At 45.6% G+C, this 10,816-nt stretch overlaps 1 protein-coding gene across 2 annotated transcripts; it reads left to right on the forward strand.

Moving 5' to 3' along the window:
• The first annotated feature begins 5,290 nt into the window (after window positions 1–5,290).
• Window positions 5,291–6,676, forward strand: LOC119298784. 2 transcript variants are annotated; one of them, XM_037576079.1, is made up of 2 exons: window positions 5,291–6,054; window positions 6,168–6,676. In XM_037576079.1, the coding sequence occupies exons 1-2, from the start codon at window positions 5,700–5,702 to the stop codon at window positions 6,458–6,460; spliced, it is 648 nt and encodes a 215-aa protein (XP_037431976.1). In that variant the 5' UTR covers window positions 5,291–5,699; the 3' UTR covers window positions 6,461–6,676. The 2 variants fall into 2 exon arrangements, with proteins under 2 accessions (XP_037431976.1, XP_037431977.1); XM_037576080.1 differs by having other exon boundaries at window positions 5,300–6,039.
• The last annotated feature ends 4,140 nt before the right edge of the window (window positions 6,677–10,816 follow it).

A 10,816-nucleotide genomic window follows, 5' to 3' on the forward strand; every position in this document is an offset into this window, starting at 1 on the left:
GATATTGAGTGATAGAGAAAGCGTGTATGTGAAAGCGATGCACCATAATTATGTCGAGTGTCGACACTTCCTCCCATACATACACCCCATGGCAGCTCTATATATACACATGTTTGTCATTTTTTTTATGTTGGTGAAAGCGCACGCGTGCACACACTCATCTCTATGAATGCACAGCGAGTCATTGTCGAGACATCATCAAGAGAAAAGAAAAAAAAGGCCGAGGTAACCACATGCTGGTTTACGTCTCTCCAGTGCCTTTACGAATCATGGTCTCTTTCGTGTTATTTCTCCGAGCTCATTTTGCTTATGGCACTTTCACCGCATTTTCTGAGAAAGAACATTGTAGTTGTGTACCTTTTTTTCACTTCTTTTTTTGCGAATGGTTGTATAGCTTTATTGACAGTGAAATAGTAATTACCACGTCCACAAGAAACGTAAAGAAACAAATTAATAAAATTCAACTAACCCTGTCCCCATCGACGAATTTTGTGCTGAGAGAAAAGGCCTTCTTGCAGGGCTTCTCTCTTCGGCCCACAAACGAACTCATCCAGTAAGGCCTTGGAGGTCTATACGCGGTCCAGGTTACTGATGATGTGTGGGTGCTCTTGTTCACTTTCTCAAAAACAAATAGGTACTCTTGTTCACAGTTTATTTTTTTAATTTTTTTAGGATATTCTTCACAGTTTATGGCAAGCTGCACTTTTAACACGAGAATTAGTCTGAAAAACTAATAGAATTTAATGAATATTTGTTCAAGGCTGAGAAATTTAACACCGAGAGAGCCCTGCATTTTTGTTAACACACGAGAGAATTACTCCCCTGTAAAAACTCAATAAGATCACACACTTTGCGCGCCAAGCAGACACCAAGGCTGCACAAGAGATTAACTCTGTAAATCGAACTATGTATATGTTAGCTCAACTTATGAACAGAGAAGGTGGTAACAGAAATGCAGGTGTCAAGTGCGTGTGAAGTAAAAATATTTGGAGAAACGGTTTTGCTAATTATCAGGCACCTAATTTTTTTTGCTGCGTCAGTTACCTCTTCCTTCCTTCTTCCTTGTACGTCGCCGGAGAAGAAGCAACCTTGCTGGAGAAGAACCAGCCCCACCATCTATCTTAGGAGAAGCCCCAACCCCAGTATCTATCTTAGTCGTCGAGGAGTGTAGGGGATCGCCGAAGCTGTTCATGGGTGATGCAGGGGCTAGAGGGATAGTCGGGGCGGTGGCTAGCAACAACGGTGGGGGGAGGTTGAGGGGAGGGTGGGGCGGTGAGACGGTGCGTGGCAGTGCCCGCCGGCCGCGAGGGGTGGAGGCAGGCGGATGGGGTGGGGTAGGCTGGCGGCTGCAGAAAAGAGCCGGATCAGATCGTGGGGGGAAGAAGGTTGGGAGGTGAAAGACGACGTGTGAGCCGTTTGATGAAGACCCGATGGACAGGAAAGAAGTGACTGACCCTCGATGTATTTTTAGGTACCTGACTTTCAGTCGGTCCTTGGAGAAAATATATATGTGCAGTAGTCTTTTTTAAAAAGACAAGGAAAAGATCATTCCCTATGCATGCATGCATGCATGCGATTGAGCTGGCCATCCCAGATCTGGCAGTAGCCGAACAGCAGCTGTGGCCTGTGGTCTGTGGATGCAGGAGACAATCAATCACAAGCTGCTGATGGCAAACAAAGCTGAGTGCAAAGACAAGAAAAGAAAATGAAATGAGTTGATGGTGAGGAGACAATGCCCTGCAGCAGCAAACCAAGTGCATGCAACATACTACTAGTACTATTTACCTTTGGGAATTTCATTTCTTGGTCATTTCTTGCTCTGAAACTGTGAAACATGAGGCCACCGCCCAGAGTTTTTCGACCCAAAAGTTGGCCTGGCACCTGTAACCTGCTGAGAGCTTTTCACCAGCATTTTGGAGTCTGAACATCGGCAGCACTAGTTGCCAGCAGTCACACGCTTTAGAGTGACAAAGCAGGCAGTGTGCGTAGGTGTTTTTTCTTTCTTTCTACGAGAACAGCAGGAGCTCTGCCTTTGCATTATAGTGAGGGGAAAAGGTACAAAGTACAAGGGCGAGCTGCTAAACACCTCGAGCAGAAGAATAACCACCAGCTAATACACTTGCACACCGCTAAGAACAGTACAAAAACTCCTGAAAGGCTTACACTACCCCCAGGCCATCGGAGCACACACTCGCTTCCAAATGACAATCCTTTTCCCTCCTACTGAGTCGAGCCAGTGTAGGTGAGGCATACACTATACGTGCAATAATAGTGTGAGTGTGCTAGAGCTAACTGCAAAAGGACCGAGACTTAACATATATAGTACTCCCTCGGTCCAACAATATAAGACCCTTTTTTGTAACCTGTGTTAGCTTTCAAACGTGTCTTATATTACATGGGACGGAGGGAGTATATAAGGAGAAAAAGGAAAAACTAAAAATAAATTTTTTGCACAGATCTTCATGCGAGATCAAACCAATATAGTATCAACCGATACATAAGAGCAACTCCAACGCAAGGACCCAAACGGACACCGATTTTGTCCGTTTCGTGTCCGTTTGGGTCACCTGTCCGCCTAGCGGACATGGGGCGGACAAACCTTGTATCCAACGGGCGGCACAAAAACAGACCCAAACTCCCCACGCCTCCCGCCCCTTCCTCTCTCCCTCGCGCCGCCCGTCCCCTTCTCGTCGCGGCGCCTGTCCTATCTCCCTAACGCCGCCCCTTCTCTCTCCCTCGCGCCGCCCCTCCTCTCCTCCTCGCGGATCCCCTCCCACGCGAGATTTTTCTCTGCTCGCACCTCTGCTGTAGGGGCGTGGAGGAGCAGCCGAGCGCGCAGTGGCGACCTGCTCCGGTGGCCTCGCGGCGGCGTGGAGGAGCGGCCGAGCGCGCGTCGGCGACCTACGCCGATGGCCTCGCTGCGGCGCGGAGGAGCGGCCGAGCGCGCGTCGGCGACCTACGCCGATGGCCTCGCTGCGGCGCGGAGGAGCGGCCGAGCGCGTGTCGGCAACTTGCGCCGGTGGCCTCGCTGCGGGCGTTGCAGTCGCTGACATATGGGACCAGGGACGGACACAAGCAGGCGACAGCGGTGGACGAGAGCGTTCGCTTCCGTCCGCTTCGTACTCGTTTGTTCCCAGATTTGGGTCAGGTTTGGATCGGGGACGGACAGCAGGCGGATACGGACATTCGTTTGGGTCGCCCCGTTGGCCATTTCTGTCTGGATGACCCAAACAGACAAAATGGGTCCTCCCTTTGGAGTTGCTCTAACCGAACTGAAAAGACAGTCCACAGGCAAACAGCGCGCCAAAACTTTTTCAAAAGATAAAATGCACATGTGCGCTGTGGCACCTCGTTTCCTTGGCTGACTGTTTCGGGCAGCTCAGCTGCCACTGCACTGCACAACAGAAAGGAAAGGAGGGACATGCAGTGCAGCGACCCATTACTGCCAGTACAGATTTGAGTACACGATGCTGATTTTCTCAGTTTCTGACAATTAGACAGGCGGCAGTCCCCTCCTCCTCATGAATGAACGAGTGAGTGAGTGATTGAGTCTGAACATGCATGACAATTAATAGGAACGACATGGTTTTGATTTTGAATCTCTGCCCTGCCCTCCTAAGGTTGCATTGCATTGCCTGCTACTCTGTGCAAAGCTTGCAAGAAGCGTACCTGCATGAATGCATCAATCACAGGCTGCCGAGAAGAGCAGCAGCAGCTGTTGCGGCCTGTGGCAATGTCCGGAGGAAAGATGCATGCATGCGTGAACTGATGACGATGACGGGGAGAACATGCACTGCAGCAGCAAATCGTTCTAACTCATTTTACCTCTGAGACATCCATTTGGTCATTTTGACTCATTTCTTGCCCTCGAACATGAGAAAGACCGCCGCACCGAGTTTCCACAAGAATTGGCTTGATCAATGCACAATTGTATTGTGAGTGTCCAAGAGCTAGCAATTGAGAAGAAATGAGTAATAGTGAATTTTTGAAAACTACAAACAGAGTGCCAACACATTTCCAAAAGATAGAATGCAGATGTCTGAGAGCATCAACAACCGGGCTCCCACTCATCCAACAGAGAGGCGTCGACAACAGGAAGGCACCCGGTGGCGCCAGTGGAGCAGAGGGACTTTTTACTGCTAAAAACCTCTGTTACTCACTGTGAAACATGCATGCATGATTAAAACATGGCTTGAAGCTGATTCTCTGGACGATGCATGCACGTACCACCTTTGATAATCTCAGCGCTGGAAAGGGTGCATGCATGCATGCTTGAGTCTGCATGCAGTGCAGGGCCATGGAGCCCATCCGCTGCAGGCCTTTCGCTGCATGAGTGAGCGAGGGAGTGTGAATAGGCATGACGATTTGAGTGGAGTGGAGTGATTAGGATTTCGTCCGGCGAACCAGCGAGGGCCGGGTTTGACGTGTCCGAGACGTTCAGAAGCTTTCATATGCGTCTCATATTTAGGTTGGATATGAAGAATGCACGTCACACCGGACGTTTGAGGTCATTTGAGTCGCCCGTTTCGATCGAAATTTTGTGACCGGACAGGACGGTTACCGGACCGTCCGCCCTACCGTTTAAGCCGAGTTTGATGTGCTTGGTTGTAGATGTAGTAAGGGCATGTACAATGATGCTATCTTAGGAGTGCCACGTAGGATAAATGATGAAGTGGAGGAGAGAGAACTCATAAGAGAAGACTTGTCTTCTCTTATTTAAAATAAAACAAGAGATGATCTCTTAGCACAATATGTCTCACCATATTTTTAGGAATTGCTAGTTATTGAATATAAGGCTAAGAGATGACCCATTGTAGACATTTTTCTTTGTCATCTCCAAATTACATGCAAAACTTAAGATACAAATTATCTTATCAACCATTGTACATGCCCTAAGCTACCAACAAAAACTGCATTTTGTTTTAGACAACTAGCTGCAAGAGCCTACAGACAAACGTACTTATCGTACACCAGCTAGCTCCTGTAGCTCTGCAATTTTTCCTTCATTCACCTCACCTTTGTTGGAGGCTTCTGCTTGTCCCTGTCTGGCTGTCTGTGCAGTGCAAGCCCAGGCATCTCCGAGCCTGAACCTGAAGGTCAAAGTAAATAGCAAAACACATGCCTGAATCCATGGCGGCCTTGCTCGCTCATCTTCACACATGAATCATTTTAAAAGTGCCACCTTGCCACCCTTTGAGCAAACAACATCGCCATCAGATAAAAAACCTTCCTTTGTTGTTTTATTTACCATCCATCTTCCCGCCATTTCAGCAGATTGCACCACGCGCGCATGACTCCTCCACCTTTCCACCACTCCTCAGCGACCACCTACCAATACCAAGAGAGTGGACCTTCTTTACTGTCCACAACAGGAAGAAAGGAGAGGACCCCTCTCTCTGTCTCTAGAACACACACTTTTTGTCAGTGAGCCCCCTGCCACAGTGTAATTGTAGCAGTGGTGCCCTACCATTGCTTTGCTTTTCAGCAAGTAGAAGGAGAGGAGGAGGAGACATGTCGACCTTTGCATCAGGATCAGTCGCCGTCCACAGCCCCGCCATGTTGATCGATTGTGCTTCATGAGAGGTAGAGCTCGGCCGCTAGAAGTTCGCCTGACGCTCGCAGTAGCACAGAGTCCCACACCACTCTGCTCTTCGGCTTCTGGTAGTTGCTTGGAAGCTGGTTGACCAGAGCCGCCGTGGATGGCCGGCGGCGTTAGGAGGCTCTCGGAGGTGCTGCGGGAGCAGCAGGAGCCGTTCCTCCTTCAGGGAGAGCCCTGCTGCTCCGTCAACAACAAGGGCGTCAGGGCTTCGTGGGGCCGGGCCGTGAGGAGGGCGGTGCCGCGGTGGCGGTCTGACGGCCTCGCCGTCGGCTGCTTCCCCTGCGCCGCCCGCAAGCGCGAGAGCTTCCGCCCGCTGTCGCGCGCCGGCCACGCGCACTGCGACGACGACGCGAGGCGGCTCAGCCCGGTGTCCGTCCTGGACGTGCTGCGGTGCTCCGACGACGAGGAGGAAGCGTCGTCGTCGCCCACGCTCAGCGACTGTAAGCACTACACTGGTCTGCTTCTGGCTTCACGGTTCCAAGGAGAATTCTCCTCTGTCAGCACAGTCATGCCCACAAATAATTCACCTTCGTTTCATGCTCTGCTTCTTGATAAATGATAAATACAGGGGAGGAGGAGGAGGACGACAAGCCATCGTCGACGGCAGGCAGCTCGCCGCCACCCGACAAGAAGGAGGAGTCGGAGGAGGAGTGGAGGAAGGTGGTCTCGTCGTGGGAGAGGGTCGCGGGGGACATCGCAAGGGTCCCCGTGCTTGCGCAGCTGGACCTGTTGAGCTCCATGTCGGCGAGGGAGTGGGAGTGGCACGGGGAGGCGGAGGCAGAGCGGGTGGGCGCGAGCGTGGAGGCCATCATCTTCGAGGAGATGAGCGCGGATGCCGTGCGCGACATGGTCGACCTGTAGCGGATCGGAGTGCTCCTTGTCCAAGCGAGACTCTGCAGCTGGCTGAGTGACGGACGATGCTTCGGTGCCTTAAGCCACCTATCTTTGATCTTTACATTTTCTACTAAATACAGTTTAGACATGTTAGATGCTCAAGCAATGTTCAAAATATCATCCGATTCACTGATGTACCGGCCGATTCATCACTTATAGATGGGTGGGTGGCCATTAAGATTATATCTTATCTTTGCTATTTATTATTTGAGCCGATTTATCGCTCTGACAAACGATTAATCAGAAATCTAGCGATTAATAGTGCTAGACCCAGATGGTCAAAACCCAAAACAAGGCTTCCCCTTCAGCCTGCACATCACACTTCATCTCCTATTCGATAAGGCATGTGTTGTAGTATTGTCCTGCTTTGTTTATCCTTGACTCGTTGTTTGATATGTAATATGTACTTCCTCTGTACCACAATACTTGTGATACAGAGGGAGTAGTTATGTATTGACATGGTGTTGCACTATTTAAAGGCTTTGAACACAATAATGTTTGCTTCTATTTTTAGCTTTCAGTGCTTGGAACCTAGAATTATTAATATTTGACTGATATAAATGATTAATTGACTGATTTCCGATTAATCTCTTATCCTCAATCAACCGAAACGCTAAAAAAATGATATCCTCACCATTGCTTGCAAGTATGAACTGAAATTGGTTAATGTCCTACACGCACTAGTGCACCACCGGGGCCACTAGCAAATGTACCACAAGACTGATTTCAGAACTCTATATACGCATGACAAAATATCATCAAGCACCACTCAGTACATTGGACACAGTTTAAGAATTACAACTGGATTATTAAATGTGAGAGGGAGAACGACTAATCAACCCACACACGCGTAGGCTGTGTTTATTCAATGTGACGACAGCCACACTACTCTGGCTCCACCAACGAAACAAAAACCCTAATTATGTGAAAACTATGAAAAGAAATGGGAGGTGCGAATAATAAGCATGGCAGAGGTCGTGCCTTCACCGACGTTCAACAAGGGAAATTGTCTTCTCCGGGTCGCCTTCTCTCTCGCGCGCACGCGGTTGGGAACGAAGCACTTCGGTTGGGCCCTAGGGCTTTTACCCGCCTACTAGTCTTTATTTTATTCGGAGGCAAACCCACCTACTAGTTGTATTGTTTTTTTTTGGATCGTTGTTTGTTTGTTGACACCTTAACTCTTACCAGGCCCTTTCCGTACGGGCCATGACACATTAGAGCGGGTTTTCTTTTCAATTTATGGACTTTTTTTCTTTTTTCTTTTGGTATTTTTTCTCGTTTTTGGTTCCTTATTTTTTGGCTTCCCTGTTCGTTCTTATATTTTTATTTTTATTTTTCCTTTAGATTTTCCTTTTTCCCACTTTCTTTTTGTTTTTAATCTACAAAAATAAATACAACTTATTTGATACATATATATTACCCTATATTTATTTATATTTAGGTTTTTCTCTACCTTATTAAAAAAGTTAAATCAGTACGAAGATTTTTTGAAAAGCACTCAATATTTTTTCCATCAACATGTCAGAAATTTTAGTAATGTTGTTCAATTAAATAATCCCATTTTCTATTAAAATTTTATTTCATTTTATTTATTCCTTGTTTCTTTGCTTTCAATTTTTAACTTATGTTTTTGAGAACCTTTATACTGCATTAAAAAAAGATTGTCACGTATTTCAAATATTTTTATCCCATACTTTCTAAAAATGCAAAACAATTGATCAGGAAAATGTTAACTATGTATTCTAAAATATCTCTGCATTCAAAAAAAATCCGTCATGTATATTGAACATGTGCAACATGTGTTCAGCACATTTAAGAGAATGTGTTATCTATTTCAATAAAAAAATCATTGTGTCTAAAAATGCTCATTATACGATGAAAATTTTATGAAATACTCGATAAACAATATTTTAGTTCTTGTTGGAAAATTTTCAATACACGATGGAATTATTTTAATACAGGATTAACATTTTGTAAAAGATATGTTGGTCATTTTTCATGCACAATGGACATTTTTTAATACACGGTGAATATATTGATAATACTCAATGACCATTTGAAAAACATGATATTTTTATGTAATTATCATATACAATATTTATTTCTAAATTATTTTTAAAATTTTAAATATACATAAATGAAGAAAATAAAATTGTAAAAAGTGCAAAACAATAAAAAAAAACTAGCACAACCATACATGAACTGCATCATCTAGCGACATGAATTTGTAATGGGCCAGCCCACAACACATGAGCGTGAATGAGCACCCTTTTTCTCGCTATGATGATTTGAGGTATAGGGGCCTCGGCAGTCATCTATGAAGGCCGATCTGACCCTACCATCCTTGAGGCTCAGGCTTGTAGTGAGGCTCTCTCACTTACAGCAGATTTACATAGTCAATCCTTTTGTGTTGCATCTGATTGTCTGAAAGTGGTGTCGAATATACAAGTTGAAGCTCCTTGCAACTATCATTCCATCTTGCAAGACATCAAACATCAACGGCGGCAATTCCAGGATGTAGAGTTTATACATGAAAATAGAAAGCACAATGGAGAAGCCCATGCCTTAGCGAAGGCTGCGGCTTCTCTAAGTCCCGGGCGCCACGTGTGGCTTAGCATCTTGCCCGAAATTATCTGTATCCCTATGTTTTTGAACTTCTAATAAAGGATACAGCAGCTCAAAAAAAATGACATCGGAGAGCAACTACTTAACGAGCGCTCTTTCGGGAGCCTCGCAACGATCAACGCCACTTGGCGTGTTCTCAGCCATTCGCCACGTGTCGCGCTCTGGGCGCTCCCTCCTGATTTTTTTTATTTTTCCGCACGCGTTTTCAGCTTTTTAAACGGGGTTTTCCCGGGTTTTTTTGACGTTCTGGTTTTCCACCAGTTTCCTCAGCTTTTCAATAAAAAAAATTGAATTTTTTTGCGCGAAAAAACGCATTTTCTTTCCTTTTTTTCCTTTGCGAGAGTCATGGTTTTGCTTCCGCGAGAGGCAAGATTTTGCTTTCGCGAGTGTCACGGCCGTGTCTCTCGAAAACGGAAAAAACACGTTTTCTATTTTTTTTTCTTTTCGCAAGAGTCACGGTTCTGCTTCCGCGAGAGTCACGGGTGTGCTTTCGCGAGAGTCATGGTCGTGCCTCTCGGAAACGGAAAAAAACGCGTTTTTGTTTTTTTTCTTTCGCGAGAGTCACGGTTTTGCTTCCGCGAGAGGCATGGTTGTGCTTTCGTGAGAGTCACGGCCATGCCTCTCGGAAAGGGAAAAACGCGTTTTCAATTTTTTTTTCTTTCACAAGTCACGGTTTTGCTTCCGCAAAAGGCACGGTTGTGCTTCCACGAGAGTCACGGCCGTGCCTCCTCGGAAATGGGAAAAAACACGTTTCTCTTTTTTTTCCTTCCGCGAGAGTCACGATTTTGCTTCCGCGAGAGGCACGGTTGTGATGTCGTGAGAGGCACGGGCGTGCCTTTTTCGAAATGGGAAAAAACCCGTGGTCCCGGTTCGGTTTTTTCGTCCGGTTTTTTTCATGAAAAAAAGTTCGCCAAAATCTATCAACATGAGATCTAATGTTGAAGATCTTGACGTAAGGAATCCAACGGTAAAAGCGGTTAGAGATTTGGATGCACGGTTTAAGAGATAAAACGTTTTGAAAAACGAATCTAGAAAAAAGGGAAAACTCACAGGTTGCGACAAGTGACAATCTGCATGTGCACCACTTGTCGCAACCAAAGGAATTAAAGTGATCTTTGCAACGAGTACTCCTCAATTAGTGATTTTGATGACGTCGAGCGTGTCAATATGATGATTTTGAGAGTAATACTAAAGGGCCGCCCTGCACAGTCCATCACATGGGCTGGCCCACTATAGCCTCGACCGCACGTAGGTAGTTACATCTAAGTTGGTTAGTGTGCTAAAAAAAAAATCTAAGCTAGCTAGTGTGTCGATATCGTCGCCACAAACCGTACATTTGAATTCTTCTTGATATGTTCGTCCATAGGATTAAAAGGACAAAGAGAAAAAGGTTGTGTAATTTAAAAAAAATTATTTATACTTTTTCTAAATGTTCTTTTCTTTACAATATATTCATGTATTAAAAATATTCAAACAGTTTTCAAAAGATTTTTTTCATAATAAAAATATTATTCACATATCAAAAAGAATGTCTGTGTAATTATTACTTTTGTTTTGTACCTTTCTGAACAAATGTTCTTGTAACTTCAAAAGTGCGCATGCGTTTGTGCAATAAAAAGTACTTTCTATCCCAAACAAGTTGGGGTAGGCTATAGTTGAAAACCACATGATCTCAAAAACATAGATATGGCTCTAGCA

This window comes from Triticum dicoccoides, chromosome 5A, assembly GCF_002162155.2.
Source record: "Triticum dicoccoides isolate Atlit2015 ecotype Zavitan chromosome 5A, WEW_v2.0, whole genome shotgun sequence".
NCBI lineage: Eukaryota > Viridiplantae > Streptophyta > Magnoliopsida > Poales > Poaceae > Triticum > Triticum dicoccoides.

What these genes read in the sequence shown, in the direction of transcription:
- LOC119298784 (XM_037576079.1), top strand. Translation starts at nt 5,700, where the DNA reads ATGGCCGGCGGCGTTAGGAGGCTCTCGGAGGTGCTGCGGGAGCAGCAG. An exon ending in CGACTGTAAGCACTACACTG is followed by an intron (nt 6,055 to 6,167) that starts GTCTGCTTCTGG and finishes TGATAAATACAG; the next exon opens with GGGAGGAGGAGGAGGACGAC.